Raw genomic sequence first — 17589 nt, 5'->3', positions numbered from 1 at the left:
TTTTTTTTATAATTAGTAAGTATGCCAATGAATAACCACTTCAAAACGTAATTTTAGTGCTAAGTTTACTGTATTAGTAAACTTTTATTACAATATATCTAACTGTTCATTTTAATTTGGCAGTAATTATTCTTTTTTTTACTGTAAGCAAATTGCGATTTTTTTTTTATAATTAGTAAGTATGCCAACACATCTGCACGAAGATGTGTCAAAAACAGGAATAGTTGTCATAAACTATTTCAATGCATTTAATTTTTCATAAATCCAAAGCTCACATTTTCAAACATGGATATCTAATTTTGGAAGTCTACTTCATTGTAACTACTTGAAACAGACTTCAAACTAGCAATATCCAAATACTGTGGTGAAAAATCTGTCCTCAAGTATGTATTTAAACAGCTATGAAGGTGACAGGAGCCAGAGAACAAATATCCAGGTTTTCTAGAAAGCATATTAGAATGAAAATACTTCCAATTGCTTAAATATGTCTATTTTATTTCTTTGTTGACTATCTCAAGATCTGGCTAATAGCCTGTTGCTCTTTGCTGGTTATAATTGTATTTGAAATGACTGAATAATAATGGCGGAGAGGGTGGGATCGGCTTTAATTCATTGCTACTTATTTAAGGAGAAAATTCTGAGATTTATCTGTATGCTTGTCCAGGAGGCAAATCTCTTTTCATGACAAGGTATAATAGTTATATATTTTCTATATAAAATGTCATATTTTATAAAATAGAGTGGTTATTCTGTCCTTTAATATGATGGCTACAATATATATTATAATAATAGTTAAGACTTTATATATGTCTAATATTTTGGTAATTTGACAAAGAGAAAACACAATAAAAATCTAGGATTAATCCCAGTGGCAGGAATTACTACAAGGCTTGGGGTGCCAAAATTTCAAATGTATGAATGCATTGAATCTTCTGCTGATATAAGTTCCAGAGTTTGCAAAGACACAAATCAGGTTATTTTATGAGTGTTTAATTTTTATGTCATATTTACAATATCAACACTATGTTGTTGGCTGTGTTATGTCTAAATTCATGTGGCTATGTTGATTGGACTTTCAGAGATTATTTAGTCCGCCTATATAATCCAAAGTAAGGTCAAGTTCCAGCAGGTATCATGGGGCCTTGTTCAGTTACATTTTTATTCAGGAATGGAGATTTCACGACCTCTCTGTTTTCCACAGTAATCACACCTGTGGTGGCAGAATAGGAAAAAAGTTATAACATGAGCGACTGTATTTATTGTCTCTTGTTCAATTGCTTTGCACCTCTGAGAAGAATCTAGATCCGTCTTCTGTATACCATCCCATTATGTTGTGTAGATAGCAATTAGGTCGCCTGAGAGCCTTCTCTTCTTACAGCTGAACAAACTCAGTTCCCAGCTTCTGCTTGTCATATGCTCCAACCTCATGACCGTCTTGATATCAACTACTGGACATGCTCCAATATTCATTGGAACTCATTCTGGGCACAGAACTCCTCCAGATGTGTTTTTTCAAGGAGCGGTAAAGTGGAAGAATTGCCTCCTTCAACCTGTTACTGTACTATTTAAAAAGTTGACTGTGCATTCAAACTTCTTTGCTCCAAAGGCATACTGCTGCCTCTCATCCAACCAGTTGTCCACCAGTAACTTTGTTTTTCTTCAAAGCAGCTTTCTAGGATTGCTTTTGCATTTTACATCAGTTGTGTTTAGGGTTAAGTAATGTAGTGTAAGTCTATACTATAGAAAACTGTATATTTGTGAATTTTTTGGTGGTCCAGTTTTTAAGTTTCACTGACTTTCCTAAATATTATTTGTGAGAATACTGTCTGGAACGGATTTCACTGCATCTCTAATACCTGTACTTCAGTGATGACTGTTAATGTGGACTTGAAGTATGTATGCTTTTTTATTTGTTTTTCAAATATTTGCTAATTTACCTCAATTAAATGAGGTCCTGTTTCAGAAACATTTAGTGAAATACTTCAATCACATGCTTCTAAATCTGGAATGTTCAGGTGACTTTGAACATTTGCACATTAAATACAGAATGCAGATAAATGCAGTATGACTTGGGAGGAAGGAAGTGTATTATGTCACTGAATAATTTAAATGTGCATTGAGAATAAATTTCTCTTCTGTATGCATTTTGTACACTTGTACTTACAGCAAGGCTCCAGATAGCCAATTCTCACTGTTTTAGAAAACTGTTAAAAATTAGGACATTTCAAACATTATTTTTAATCACTGAAATAACTGTAGCAATCAGAGTAATGAAGGTGTTGAAAACTACCAGCAAACTACTGTTAATTATTATTCCCAACATGCACATAATCGTCTTGTTAATGCTGTATACATGTCTTCTGCAAATACTCCTCTGTGGATGTGGAAAAGAGGTGTAAATTCTATAAACTACCCAGATAATTTTTACCATGAGATATTATCTGGGTTTTATTTGCCAGAATATGCTTTACTTTCTTTATGTATGAGTGCAGGAATACCTGTGTTCTGATTACTAGACAGTACTGAAAGCAGACAGCAAAGTTGTCTTGACATTTTTTTGTTTGTTTGTTTTTTCTTTTTCCTTTTTTTTATTTTATTGGAGGGGAAGAGGATATTATCAGAGTGTTTGGTACAGATAAAATACTCCTTAAACATCAAATCTAGCAGAAAAAGGATTTACTTTGAGCAAGTAGTTGCGTATTTTCAGTAGACTGCAACTACTCTTCATTTTTTCCACTGTAATCTGCCTTTAGTATTTCACTTATGTACTAAATTACTTTTAATGGACTTTTCCTTCTTAAAATTCAGACACAACTATTAGCTATTCACAAAGCAAGAAAACAGCATCTTTCTGGTAGGCACTACATAGTCATGTACTTCCTTGTCAATGAGGATCTCGATAACCTCACATGTACATTTTCACAATCCTTGTTACAAGGTTATTATGTTTGAATATCTCCACAACACCTTCATCTTGTGCTGTAAATACAGTCATTGCAAAGCATAATTGTCTTATTACCTAATTGATGTAAAGTGCCTTCTGTCTTAAGGGAAAGTAATTACAGAGGGAAACTTCAGTTATACATGTACATGCTTGCAGAGATCAGAATCCACTAGCTATTCTGCTTTTTCTAAACACCTATGTATGGTCGCCTCTTCTTAGGATATTTGTTTGATGTTTGTTTTACTTAATACTAAAAAACTGCAATAATTTTTTTTTTTTATTTTTTTTTTTAAGGGTGGGAGATTATCCTAAAGACTAAATCTCTGTGAATAGATTCAGTTTACTAAGACAGACCTATCAAGTTTTGTATTCTGGTTTGGAATATTAGACTTGAATTCCAAACAGAAAAGACAGACAACAAATAATCTTTCCAAGTTTCTAGAGAAGTGGAGCTAATTTCTTGTGTCACTTTATAATTTTAGGAAGCAGGGAGTAGTCTACTAAGATACTGTTTTAATGCTGCATATGTTGGTCTGAATAGTTAATTATCTGTGTGGTGCTAGGGTTTAAAAAAGTTTTTATCTGTATTATCTACTAAGCCTCTTTAAATATTAAATATTAAAGTCTTCAGTATAAAAAAGTGAGATCTGAGACGTGTATAGCTTAAGGAAAAGCTTTCTTTCCTTAGTATAATTTGTGCTTTAGTCAAATTGACTTGTTCAGATATATACACTAGTTGTAGTAATTGTAATTAGGTCTTTTGAGAATTTCTGGACTTATTTTATCCAGAGCAGAACCTTGTAGACTTCAGTGGCATAAAGATTCTTGTTTAAGGATTTAATTTTTCCATATGCATGAAGAAGGCCTAGAGCAAGCATTAGAAGTTTGCAGTACAATGATTTTATTTTCTGTAAGGAAAATTATTTTAAAGAATTAAGTTTTTCTGCAACATTTTGATGGCTATGAAAAGTTTTTCAAAAAGATAAAAAAGCAATCAATTTTCAAGTTTAAGGAAAAATCAAGAAAAAGCAATAAATCACTGGAACTCATTTAATCTGTGGAATTTACTGTAAAAATTCATAACTACTGATAAGAATTCAGGTGCCATCGGAGAAAGCTGAGTATATACAGCATTTCCAGATGTTCTGTAGAGCATGCTTACTTATTAAATACATTGTTTTCAAACCAGAATAGTGCCTGCATGCTGCTTCTAAGTGTTGTTTTTTTCCCCATTTATGGTAAATGATTGAAGTAAATGGCCAAAATATAATTCCAGATATTTTTTGAAATATGCCTGACTTGGCTTTTCTTGTTTGTCTTTCTCCTGTGTTATTTCTTGTACTACAGCTGCTAACAATTAAAAGTTCAGGAGTTCTTCAGATTGCTGCTTTTGGTTTTGTTGCTAATTTTTCTGGTGTGAGCGTTTATAATAAGACATACCATAGAATCATGAGGTAATTTAGTGTGGAAGAACATAGTAGAGAGTCATTGAGTCTGACATCCTGCTCAAAGCAGGGCTAGTGCAGAAGTTAGTTCAAGCTGCGTGGGACCCTGTTTTGAATATCTCCATGAATTGAGATACCATGTCTGTGGGAGACTGTGTTGAAGGCTTTGCTAAAGCCAAGATCAACAACAACAACAAAACATGCATTGCCTTCCCCTCCACAGAGCCAGTCAGTCATTTCAGTATAGAAGGTAGTCAGGTTGGTCAGGCACAATTTGTCCCTGCTAAGTCCATTCTTTTGGTTTCCAGTCAGCATCGTGTCCTTTGTGTAACAGGAAATGGCTTCCAGAAGGAATCATGTTGTGAACTTCATGAAAACACAAGTGATGGCTGAGTAGTATGAAGTTCGCCAAGCTTTTCTCGCTCTTTTTAAGATGAGAATAACACTTGCTTTTCACAGGCATTGGTGATGTCCTTTGAGTCCTGCAGCTTTTTGATGAAATAGAGGCCTTGCAATGACATCAGTCAGCTGCCCTGATAGCCTGTGAGACAGGGATGGTAAAGGTTGAGATGAAGAAGGTACTGAGTACATGAGACTCTGAGGTTAGGTTCCATGCTCAATTCAGCAGCAGAACTATCTCTTCTTTAATCAGCCTTTGTAGATGTAAATGCCCTTCTCATTGCCTTTCACATCACTTGCCAATTTTATCTCACAGTGAGCTTTGGCTTTCTTAATTCTTTCCCTCCCTGTGCAGTAGTGCTGTATTTCTCTTGGGTAGCATAACCATGCTTCTAGCTTTCAACTTCTCTGTTTTACATCAGAGCTACATCAAGAGTTCTTTGTTCAACCACACTTAAACCTGCCAAACCTCCTCAGCTTCCTGCATGACAGGATGGTGATCTTAGTGCTTGGAGAAGGTTTTCCTTGAAGATCAGTTATGTGTATATATATATATATAGATAGATAGATTTATATATATATATATATATGCTATGTTTTAATTGAGTCTACAGCATATATAGTTCTAGATAAAGGCCAGTCATCAGCACTTAGAATTCAACAGAGCCCTTCAGGAAATCTTAACATTTCTTCTGTTAGCTTTGTATAACAGCTTTAACCACTATTTCCCTTTGCTTATCCTGTGACTCTGTATATAATTTTGCTGTGTGGAAGCAAGTGTGCTGACTAAATAAATTACTGTCTCTCTTTGTTACGGCATTTTGCTTTCTCTTCTTTCATTTGCAACTGCAGATAGGATTGTTACGTTATACAATACTGAAATTCAGCTAGTGTTTTTGAAAAAGATGAAATTTATCAATATATTTTAATTTTAGGCTCATCTTTAATAAAAAAATTATTCTGAAAGGCACATTTAATGGTCACAGAGAAATCTGTGTTTATGTATGTATACACATACACATCTATATATCATATATAAAATATATGCTTGTTGCATGATATGTTTTTCTTGTAATGCTCGTATTACATAGCATCTGGTCTTTTGAAAATATGTTCAAGACTGTAATGATCATTGTCAGAAGTGGCATACATTAAATGGAAAATAATGCCAGTTTTTGATTTCTTGAAATAAATAATACATACATTTTCTAATTATTTCTTCTGCAAGTTGGAGAGAAACAGTACTTACTAAATGCACCTCCACAAGTTCACCTATACAGTGATATATATGTATCACCTATACAGTGATACTTATTTCAGTTCAGTAGTTTCCCAAATTATTTTCCAACAAGATTTTCCATATAAATAAGCTGTTACTCTGTTATCCCTGAATAACAGCAGAAAAGGAAATTACAAGGAGGCCATGTAAGCAGATATAGTAGCTGACCTTCCTCTGTGTTTTGAGACATATTGACTGCCACTGGAATGCCTTGCTATACTTGGAGGAGGGGTGGGAGTGGTAGCTAGCACTGACTAATTATTATTATTTTTTTTTAGAGAAATAGACGTTGGCTTGTTGAACAGAAATTTACTTATGAACATTTTTTTTTCATTTTTTTTTATATCTTTAAGACTGCCCTCACACAGAGTTCGCAGTCAAATACCAAATTAATCTCATAGCTAGTTCTTTATCGGTATCTGTCAAGCTGTGTGAAAATAAATCATTTTTTGCACTGTTTTGTGATGTTAGGAGAAGACGGCTCTGCATACTTAGGAATTCACATTTAAATTTGCAAAACTGTCTGTCATATGGTTGCAAATAACCAAATAAACTCAGAGCACCTATGACTTATCTAACCAAACATTCCTTTTGAGCCATTTCAATTCATCAAGCTGCAGCCTAGTGAATCAATCTAGAAATATGGATGGATGAAACACAGTTGTTTTATTGATATATGCTATAAATATATATGCTCACTTTTTATTTCTAGGTTTTTCTGCGCTTTTTGGAAGAAACATAATTAGAGCCAAGAGTGTAGTGAGAGGACTAAATCAAGTTTGTGTTGCTTTACCTCAGAAATTGTCTTTACCTCTTGCAGTTGGAAATCCTGCCTTTCTTGGTCTTTACTTGGCTGTGCTGCTTCTTGTTCACTCTCTTCTTTACCCTAAGATCAGGTAGAATATTTAAACCTTAGAAGTGAGCTTTTAACAAGTAATTTTGTGTCACCTCTACCTAGGTTTATTTCTTTGATTTAGTGCTTAGATACATCTTCATAACCTCGTTGTATTCAAGATGTACATAAAGCACTTAAGCATGAGGACATTCCTTTGTAAATGAAACCTGATTCAAAATCAAGCTGGGACATGCATGTGTGGGGAGGATTTATGTATTTTCTTCTCTGTCAGAGCTGACAGTTACCAGGAAATTGAATCAAAAGTAGTGATTTTGTTTTTTTCCTTTTTACATATACATGTATAATAGTAGATCCACAGAATAAGAATATGCTTTTCATATTTGGGACATTTTGGAACATATATTTTTTTAGGTAATATTGATTTAGTCCTTCCTTTCAGTGAAAGTAAACACAAACTTCTCTTGTCCTTCATTTGCAGTGTAGCCTTGGAACAATTGCAACCTGATATACTTGGTTTGGTATAGTTTTCAGGCTCTTATCAAGGAATGATTAATCAGTTGCCTGAACCAAGATGCCTGTTTGTTCTTTTCTGTTTTGGTTCTTCACTTTAGCCTGCTGTCTCACAAACTTTATATCAAATGATCTGAAATATTTTTTATCACAACTGTCACTTTCTGGATGTTTGTTGGCGCTAGAGTATTTACAAATATCCACCAAATCTGTTATGCCTGCATTTAAAAATGCACATAAATTTCCTTTTAATGAGGTCCTATGCTTTATGAAAGGTGTATGAAATACAAACGTTAACATTAGATGGGGATTTTTTTTCTTTATTCAGCTCTTAATTTTTTCTTTTTTTTTTTCACTTGTTTTTTTCCCTGTGGGCTCCCCCTTTCATGCAGGTAGTCTTAAGGGTGAATATTAAGTCCAAAAGCAATGTTGCAATAATGTCTATAAAAGTACAGTAAAATTGGAGGAAGTAAATAAAAAAATAGAGAGGTGAAATCTAGCATTTGTAGGTATAGTTGTTACAAAATGCAAAGAAGCTTCTTCCTTCAGCAAAGGAATATTTTTTATACTTAGTGAACTTCTATCAGTGGTGACTGCTTCCCTCTCCTAGAAAACATTTTTGTAATTGCTGCTTTTTGAGTAAGAAAATCTTCTGATTACATTATGAATGTACTTAAAGAAAAATGGGTTGTATTCTAGTATAGTGAAATATTTAAGCAGATACAAGTAACATCAGTTGGCAGTATGTGATGGTTGCTTGTAAAAGAGCATTGAAATAAACTGCACTGTTGTGTCAGCAGTGACTTTTGATTCACTGATGATTTGTGAGTAGCTGGGATATTTTACGGTAACCCTGTAATATAAGATCCAGAAAATGGAACTCCCCCCAAAATGATACAACATTAAACGATCTTTTTATTGGACCACAAGTGTCCTGGTCTTTCAAGATTTTATAAGATGTATGTCATGTATCAAGCAGGAAACAAAACATCTGTTATGTTTCTTTCATATGAAGAATTTTTCATCACAGTGAATTCAGCAACTTGAGTATAATTGTAAGCCCTTTTCTTCTTTCTAGTATTTGTTTACTTATAATATGCTTCAAAGCAAACTTTAAGCTGTATGATGCAGGAGCTTTTTTTTTTTTTCCCATGGTTGTTTTTGAAGCGTCCCTTGAATACAGTAGGACATTTGTTACAGTGATACAAATCAATGAATATACAATACATAACACATAATTTTATTTTTTTTTTTTAGTGAAAGGCACTACATAAATTCAAGCTGAATTCTCGGGTTTTAAACTAGTAAATTGAGTTTGTAATTTAAGAATGACTTAAAAGAAAGAATATGTTTATTCACTCTTCTTCCAGGTTATTTGTCTGGGAATACAGTTTGCCCCTTCTGCCTTTAAAAAAAAAAAAAAAAATCACCAAGAAATATTTCCTGCGGCAAAGTTTTCCAGGAGGCAATACTAACAGGCAGTATATAGCAAGCCCTTGCTGTCCTCCTTAAAAAAAAAAGACCCTTTTCTAAGGTCTCTCATTTCTCATCTAAGTCCAACTTGTGCTAATGAGAACTTCATTTTTTTTATTTTATTTTTTTTAAAGATAAATCAGGAATTGAGTGTAGGCTAGGAGGCTAGGAAAGTTTTTAAGTAAGTAATGGAATTGGAGTCAAAAGGATTCATATAAGTGTGGTAACTTACTGACTTCGTTAACAGGTTGTTAGTGCTGCTAGGTAGGTGGCCGCCCTATTTCTGACATAAAAGGGTAAGGATGACATTTCTCTTAGAAGATAATAAAAATACAATACAAAATAAAGTGAATTGGAGTACACTGCATTTACAAGCACTAAAAAGCAGTCAAGCGTAGGTATAACTGGCAAAGTAGATGGGATTGGGATTTGTTCCTGGCAAGCCTAACTCGTTTCTGTGGCAGTGTCATAGGCCTTGTAGATGGGAAAACTAATATATATATATTTTATGGTAGTGAGGCCTTTGGATAATTTTTTTCATAAGTAATGTAGGATAACATGATCTAGAAGAAACAGCAGTTAGGCTTCCTAATCTTGAAAAGGGACATGATTAAAACTTTTTTTTTTTTTTATCATTTTCAATAGTTCTAAGCTGATTGTCCAGTCAGCACTGATTGCAGTAAGTCTAATTGAGTCTTCTCGTTATTCCTTACCATTATCTTGGAAGTTTATAAAATTTAAATGAGGATTTTAAATCCTTATTCCATGCTGAAAACCAGCCATAGTTTAGGATGCTGAGAATCACAGTACCTAAGATGTGAATCTAACCCAGATGTTCAAGAGCTCTTGTAAAAAAAAAAAATAGGGTTTATTACCTGTCCTAAGTGACTCCCTTTTGCAAGATTCTAAGTCTAAAAGAGACCCTGCCATAGAAGATGTCCACAGTCTACAGATGCTTGTATCTGCATCTAACACATTTGTTAGAGAAAAAGCTGTGTTTGGGTCTTAGATTAGTAGTAATCTGATCTCTCTTTTGAAGTCTCCACAAGGCCACTTCATTGACTCTCAGGCTCATCGTTGTGCTTGTTCATATATCATATTAAGATAATAATTTGATAATTTGAACCCCCCATTTGTCTTAATTGTCATTTGATTGATCACTGTTACTATATCTTCAATTAGCTTGCTGATGTTGGAGTAAATTAGCTTATTTCCAGAAGTTTAGATTGGCTTATCATGTTTAGGAAATTCGAAAGCAAGCTAGTAGAATTGGCTTATTCTGTCAAAATGTAATATGAAGCATGAAGTGAAAGGTATAAGAAGCCTTGGGAAAAAAAAAAAAAAAAAAAAAAAAGCCAATGACTATGAGTATCCTTGCAATGTTCTGGTGTTTTTTTTTGTTTTGTTTTGTTTTTTTTTGTGTTTTTCATTTCCTAAGGGTGTATTGGCATATATTCTCTGGAAGGAACGCTTTTGCTTAATAGTCTCTCAGTCTTCTCTTGAAGGAAGCACGTAAAAGCTTTCAAACCCATGCTGTTTTATTTTATTGTTATTTTGATGGGTTTGGTGTTTAGATACTTACATCAATATACATTGCACAGTGTAGTAATCCTTGCAATCTCTGTTAAAATTTGAGAATTCCAGGCAAAAACTTTGAGTCCTTTCAATGCATCACATTTAAGATCCTGATCTATGGAAGAACAAAACCATCACTTTCTGCTTGATTTTAGGCACGCGTAGAAAGCTTAGGAATAGATTTTACAAAATCACCTTGAAATAAGTTTGTTTTTTTTTAGTTTGTTTGTTTGTTAAAATGTAAGGTTTCACTTGCATAATGGTGCAAAGCTGACCTATTGATTCATCTCTTTCTTGACCCAAAAAGGATCTGGTTTTGACCTAAACAACAATTTGTCTGATATGGTCCTCGGTTCCTCTGCTCAGATTGTTCGCAGATATTTTTTTCATTTCTGTAATGACAATAATACACATTTGTTAGTATGTAAGTATGCATTTCAGCTCTGTCTCTTTCAGTAATAACCTGAATTAGGCATGTGTGTTTATTCTGGTGGTAAAATATTGAATCAAGTTAGTTAATAAAACAGTTCCAAATCTGTCTGCTTGACGACTGTTTTGTGATTATTGGAAAGAGTATTGCTGGAACATGCTTACTTACTGTTTTTAATTGTTACCCTTAAACTTGATTCAGTAAATAGTGAAGGATTCTTCTACCTTACATAGCTATACAGTTCTAAGTATATTAAAATGTAATATTGCTGATTAGCCAGTGCAAAACCGTACTCCCCACCTTGCATATACAACAGCAGCTACACCTGCAGAAGTCTTACCCTATAATGGCGTCTGTAGGGTGTGAGAAGACGTAATGATGAACTAAAGTAGATGACACCCTCCCTCATCCAGAAACCCTTGATTTCTTTGATAATGATCTGTCTGGTGCCAGCAAGACAGGCAGATACTGGATGTAGACGCACCTGAGGGCCATAATGATAAGTAGTAGCTGGAAGCAAGTGGATTGTACTTATTGAACAACACAAGGTGGTGCATATATTTATGCATGTTAATTTATGTGCTGCATAAGCTATAGTAAGCCTGATGGCGGATGGCTCTGCTTGGGGTTGTGTACATGCCTTGGTTTGGCCCTTGTCCCCAGCCCCAGCTCTGGCATTGCGTTGGGGCCCCAGTGCAGAATGGCTGTGCCTTTGAGTAAATGCCAGTGCTCCTGCTAATGCTGGTCTTGGTCCTGGGTGAGCTTGACCTGCAGTGACAGCATCCCAAAGATATTTTATGTTAGATATAATGGTTAGGATTCATGAAGCACGGGGCAGTATCCTAAATAATCTTTTCTACTTACTCTTTTGTAGCCACCCATCAGGAAATTCAGTATTTCTGTTCTTGTTTAATTCTAGGTTGCAGCATCTCTTTTGCATTATTGTCATAAAGATAACTTGAATGTTATCCTCCATGGAACACTCACGAAAGATCTTTATATGAACACATTGAGCAATCTGCTGCATCTTAACTCTTTCTGTATACATGAATTTCCAGTTAATTTGAGTTCACTGTTCCTATTGATTTATGATGCAATTCTTTATTTCTTGTATATTGAATCACATATTTTGCTCGCGCAAGGCAAATTTAGGAAAGGTCTGAGTGATCTGCAAGTATTATTTTTAAGGCATGGAGAATGAATTTCTGTGGGTGTCCTACATTATGCTATTAAAGTAGTGTAGAAATTCAATTTAAAGTGGCATTTTTATGCATAAAAATCAAGTACTCTCTTCTATTACTTTGTAGAATGAATGATGATAAGTTGATTATCTAACATCTCATAGGCAGCGTGCGTAAAAGTGAATGAACTAATAGATGTCTTTTTAGAACTCAACCACTGTAGTTTTTCTCAAAAAAGTTGTAGCATTGAAGGGAGTTTATAATTCTAATTTTTTTCTGTTTTACTTTTTATTTTATAGTATCAGCATAGGTCATGTTCCTGCTAATGTTACTGTGTGCATAAGTTTTTGTAAAAGCAATCTGTTACAGCTGTTTGAAACCACTAGCCTCAAAATTTATGCACTTATATGTCCCATACACTTTTGCTGCTGTATGAATCACTCCAAAAAATTGAATGCCCCATTTTAATCATGTGACATCTCTAGACTTTAGAATGGTAAGACATTGAGTTACACACCATGGTAAGTCATGTGCAGACTTGTTCTACCTTTATATTAGAAATCACTGGGCTAGTTCACAGTCTGGAGGTCTAGAAACTGAGCAAAGAGTAAATAAGGAAGGAATCAAAGCCACATGAGGGTGACAAATAATTAAGTAGAGGAAAACTTAAAGGATTTTTATTATAATTGAGGTAGAGCAAATTCTGTAGACAACACCATTCATCCAAGTAAAAGGTCTCTTTTCCTTTATTTAGAGTCTTTTTCAACTAGCTTTGAAAAAGTATGGTCGATGTTAATTCAAATATAAAATATGTTTATAAATACAGTTGAACATTTAATTATTTTGCTTTCAGCACATAGCTTGAAAAACATCTGGTAATATATTCTTGTGAGTTATATATTTCAGGCTATTGTCTGATTGTCTACAGTAGTAAATAACATAGCAAATGTGGAACTAGCTGGTGGAGAGTAATGATAAACAAGTACTTTCTGTGTGACCTGGTTCTGAGACACTTTTTTGAAGGAAAAGGAATACTTTCACTAAACAATGTTGATGTGTCAAATAGCAAATCATTTTCTTTTTTCAGTCCTCATTTTGGAGTGGTATGTAAAGGAAAAGAATAGATGGTCAATTTTAAGGAATGTGGCATAAAATTGGGTGGGTGAGTAGGTAGGAGGTTTAAGTGGATAAGGGATAGCAGGAAAGGATCTGCTAAATACTAATCAGAATACTAGAGCGTTACTAAAGAATTGCTGGATGACTACAGTGAAGCCAAGGGTGAATAAGTAGAGTAACTCTACCATTGCTATGAAAAGCCTTCTGAAACTGTATGGGTGCAGTGTTCCATTTCATTCTATTAGTTCCAAAACTGCCAGTCTGGGAACCAAGAGCCCTAGAGACTTGTTAATGTGATGCCCTGTTTGGATTTCTGTCTCTGTTTTGAATGTTTTTTGTTCGAATGCCATGAGTAGGTAGCGTATTTTATTAACTGTATATATTTTGTATTTATGAACTGTGTATTTGCATATAATGTCCTTTCAGTTAGGAAGTTTAGAGGCTGGATGGTTTTAGATCCAGTCGCCCCATTACTGTACCTATTTTGTTGGACATAATGTCCAAAATAACCTGAAGCCCAGACCTACACTACTTGTAGGTAGAGTATATTAGGGTACTGTGAGTTGGAGAGGAAAGGGAGCAATAAATGTCTATTTGTGAATATAAATAAGAAAATTACCCTTAACATTTATCATGTCTATCTATAATGTTAGGCGAAATTAAATCATGATGGATTTCAGTGAATTTCCTAATGATAAATGAATCTTAGGAAGGGTGAAACGAAGGATGTATTGAAGATCTTATGTAAAAGCTTAAAGGAACTCAAGTATTTGTTTTTTTAAGAGAGCAAGGAGTGCAATAGGAATTATGACTGGTTTTGAGGACATAATAAGTTTATTGGGTTTGTGTGTCCAGGTTTTGGTAGTGGGGAGGGGTCACTGTGGAGAGGCTCTGTGAGGAGAGACTGGACCTGCCCCATGCCAGAAACAGCCACTTCCAGCCTTTGTCTTAGCACATGAGCTTTTCATCTTTTTTTTTTTTTCTTCCTATCCTGTTGAGGAGGGAGAGTGAAAGAGTGGCTTGGAAGGTGTCTGGCAGCCAGCCCAGGTTAACCCAACACAGTAGGAAATCAAGACTCATTTCCAAAACCTCATTTGGAAAAGGAGGATATATTCTAGATTAATTGTAGGAAGGATTGTGGAAGGTTTTCATCCAGGAGTGCTCTATGTTTATAGCTTTTAGCATGGTACTTTATGTAACCTGTCATCAAAGAGACTTTAGATTTGCTGTCTTGATCCACAAATTCAACTATTTTCCATGAATTTTGATAACTTTTGTGTAGCTAAGCAATGCAGACTGCTTTGGATATTTCAGTATATTTCAAAATATTTGAGGAATTGTAGCTTAAATGTTGGTAAATTAATTTTAGTTACTCGTAGTTGAACTGCATAATGACAGAAACTTGCTTTCATCTACACTTACTCCTCTTAAAAGTAAGCTGTTGGTTTAAGCTAGACTCAGTCTTAAAAGCAAATCCAAACAAACAAACAAACATACATGTTGCTGCTGAACTATCTGGAATTTTTTAATCACCATAAACGTAAAGTGATTTCAGATTTCATTCTTCTGATTACCATACTATTATACACATTATTAGATAATTTTTTTTCTTTAAAATTTCTGACAATGCTTAAAATGTAGCAGTTCCTTTTTATTTTTTTCACTTATGTGAGACGTAAATGCATATCTGTGCAAACAAGGTTAATTTTTGTTATTTTTTCTAGTCCTCAGTGTGTAGACTTCCATGTTCTTTTTATCTAATGCAGGAGGCTTTAAAAGAAAACAACAAAAGAAGAGAGATGGAAGAAAAAATGAAAAGAGCCAAACTGGCAAAAGAAAAGGCTGAACGTGAGAAACTGGAGAGACAGAAGAAGAAACAGCAGTTGATTGATATGAACAAAGGTAAGGCATCATTTTTACTAGAGAAATAACGGGGTGGTGGTGGGGAATAACGAGCTGAAGATTGTTTCAGGTCAATATGAAAAATACTTGCTGTCTGTTTTGCAAGCAGAAAAAAAAGGTAAATTTTTTCAGTGAGAACTCTTTTGCTTTGGCCTTTCTGATTTTATAATTCTGTATTTGTCATTAGCTATGTACAATGTTCCTTTCAAGCCATTTTGCTGTGAATTATTGCCTTGTTTCCCTTTGTTGCAGTTAATTGATTTCTTCATAAGGATTTACTTCCAAGAAGTAGTATCTTACTTGCTTTGTTGTTAATTTCATTCTGTGAACATCTTTATAATCAAGATACTGTGGCAATTTATGTCTTCCTTCTTGGGCTTGGAGGCTCCATGTTATAATGTATGTTCTCCCAACAATCCTATTATGATCTGGAAAATCTGGTTGAGCTCAGGGCCTAAGTGTAGAATTATATTTCAGCATTATAAATAGCAGTGTTAAGCTTGTCAGCTGTGAGAAGATTGTATGGAAAACACTGGAGAAACGCTAGGCCAGGCAAAAAAAGCCCACTGCAACATCTTTGAGGATGGCTGTGAAAGTGAAAGCAATCTAAGTCATGGAAGGACAAGGTTCTGGACAGCATTTTAATCACTGATAATGCAGTCATGCAGAAACACTGCTTATGCAGTTGTATGGTGTCAAATGTACTTAGAATGCCGGTATTTCTTGCAAATAAGTAAATTTCCTGTGACCAGTGGAAATCTGTGACGTGTGTGTTGACAGCTAGCACTTAAGGAGTGTCAGGTCACCATCCTCTCCTTCTGGTTTGGCTACCATGATCCTCTACAGTCTCTGTTTTTGGTAGGCTTAATCTTTAGTCTGTGGTTTAAATGAACTTGTGTTTAAGGTGATGTGTACCTCTGGTACAGCCGTAGTAAAAACATGGATCTTGTAGATGCAGTACTGAGAATGCTTTGTTCTTCAAGTTCCTTACTCCATCCCTGTGCTCTTCAGAGAGCAATTACAACCCTAAGATTTGCCGTCACCAGCATATTTTCACTTTAAGAATCACAGGGGCATTCCTATCACTCCAGTTCCCTCAGCAGCTCCTCATAGGACTTGTGTTCCAGAAACCTCCTTTGGGACCTGTATGTATTTTTTAATACCGATCAGATACTTGCATTGAACCATTAATTCATTTATGTTTGTTTTTAACTGAAATTCTTACAACAGGTATACAGTTACAGTAATAACAGTGTATCTTAAATATATACCATCTACTTACACATTACTTTGTCAGATTGAGTCATGTTTGCAATGATTTCAGGAAGTTATACTATTTTATCTTTATTGACATATGTATACCAAGTGTCACAGTTCTGTGCTTTTTTGTGGTTAGAAATTTCATATTTTTATTTTGGTGAAAGTGAGGAACCATATCAGTCTTCAAAACTAAAAATGGATGCAGAGGATAAATTTTATTTACTAGTGATATTTTTTTACTGAGTTTACTTTATATGTTTTACAAATGATAGATTCTCTATTGTATTACCAGACTGTGTTAAGAAGAACTGGGGGGAAAGTAAAAGCTTTATTTGCATTCTGAATTTTTGAATAGATTTGATACCAGTGCACTTCGAATGCACTGCATGTTAGAACTCTATTGCCATGGTAGGAGGGGTGGAGTGGAGTGATAGCTCTATCCCCACTAGAATCCAGGACACTGATATCCAGGTTTTTTAACTAATTATATTTTTTTTCGTGATATGCCTACTTCTGTATGCTCATTGCTGCTTATATAAATAGTTCACAGATTTGTCTAAGCAAATGTGAAGCAGAAGACTTAGAGGAAGGACACATATGTCCTCTCAAGCTGTGATTTTGACAAGGTAATTTCAGCTGAAGGGTGTTTTAACGTAACTATGCAATAGTTATTTCTTCAGCTGTATCTTCAATTAAAAAGAAAACAAAAACAAACAAAAAATATCGCTACAGCCTCTCAGGTCAGAGCAATAGTAATAGGATTCCTATATTTTCAAGCCCTGTAAGGGTGCAGTTCTATAACCAAGTAAGAGCAAGAAAACTTTCACACAGATGCGTAAGTCACTGGAACATCCAGGTCAGAATTAGTTGATTAGTTGATTAGTTGATTTTCTGGTTCTATTCTAAAATAATACATTAAACAACAATAAGATCTTTTCAGCCTATAATTTATTTTGAAGTAATTTCCATCAAGTTTCTTCTTTAGTGTTGAAGTCAGTGGATTTTGTATTACTTGGCGTTCAAATGTCCATGCAATTGGGCTGTTTTTAACTGAAAAGATGGTGTAGTGGCTCGAGTCAAAGATAGCTTTTGTGATTTTTTTCTATAACAGCAGCATGATGGACAAGATCTTAAGTAGTGCTCAGCTGATGACACAAATCAAAATTTCAGAGAAATATTTTCAGAATATTTCATTCTTCCCTATATGTGACACGCTCAA

The 17589-nt window shown here is 34.6% G+C and overlaps 1 protein-coding gene across 13 annotated transcripts in view; it reads left to right on the top strand.

The window, feature by feature from the left end:
* DIAPH2 (diaphanous related formin 2) overlaps positions 1–17589 on the top strand; it is a 250622-nt gene that overhangs the window by 110935 nt on the left and 122098 nt on the right. For 8 of the 13 annotated variants that reach the window (XR_011811856.1, XR_011811855.1, XR_011811854.1 and 5 more), the window contains one exon: positions 14975–15110. Coding sequence is in view for 8 of the 13 variants with exons in the window: in XM_072043112.1 (XP_071899213.1) it covers positions 14975–15110 (136 nt within the window). In the remaining 5 variants the exon portion in view is untranslated. Of the gene's footprint in view, positions 1–1378; positions 4136–14974; positions 15111–17589 lie in introns of those variants that run through there. The other 5 variants (XM_072043107.1, XM_072043106.1, XM_072043108.1 and 2 more) reach the window with 1 other exon arrangement.

The sequence above is a fragment of the Anas platyrhynchos genome, chromosome 10 (assembly GCF_047663525.1).
Source record: "Anas platyrhynchos isolate ZD024472 breed Pekin duck chromosome 10, IASCAAS_PekinDuck_T2T, whole genome shotgun sequence".
NCBI lineage: Eukaryota > Metazoa > Chordata > Aves > Anseriformes > Anatidae > Anas > Anas platyrhynchos.
The sequence above is the reverse complement of the archived record's forward strand: the minus strand, read 5'-3'. Positions and strand labels throughout refer to the sequence as shown.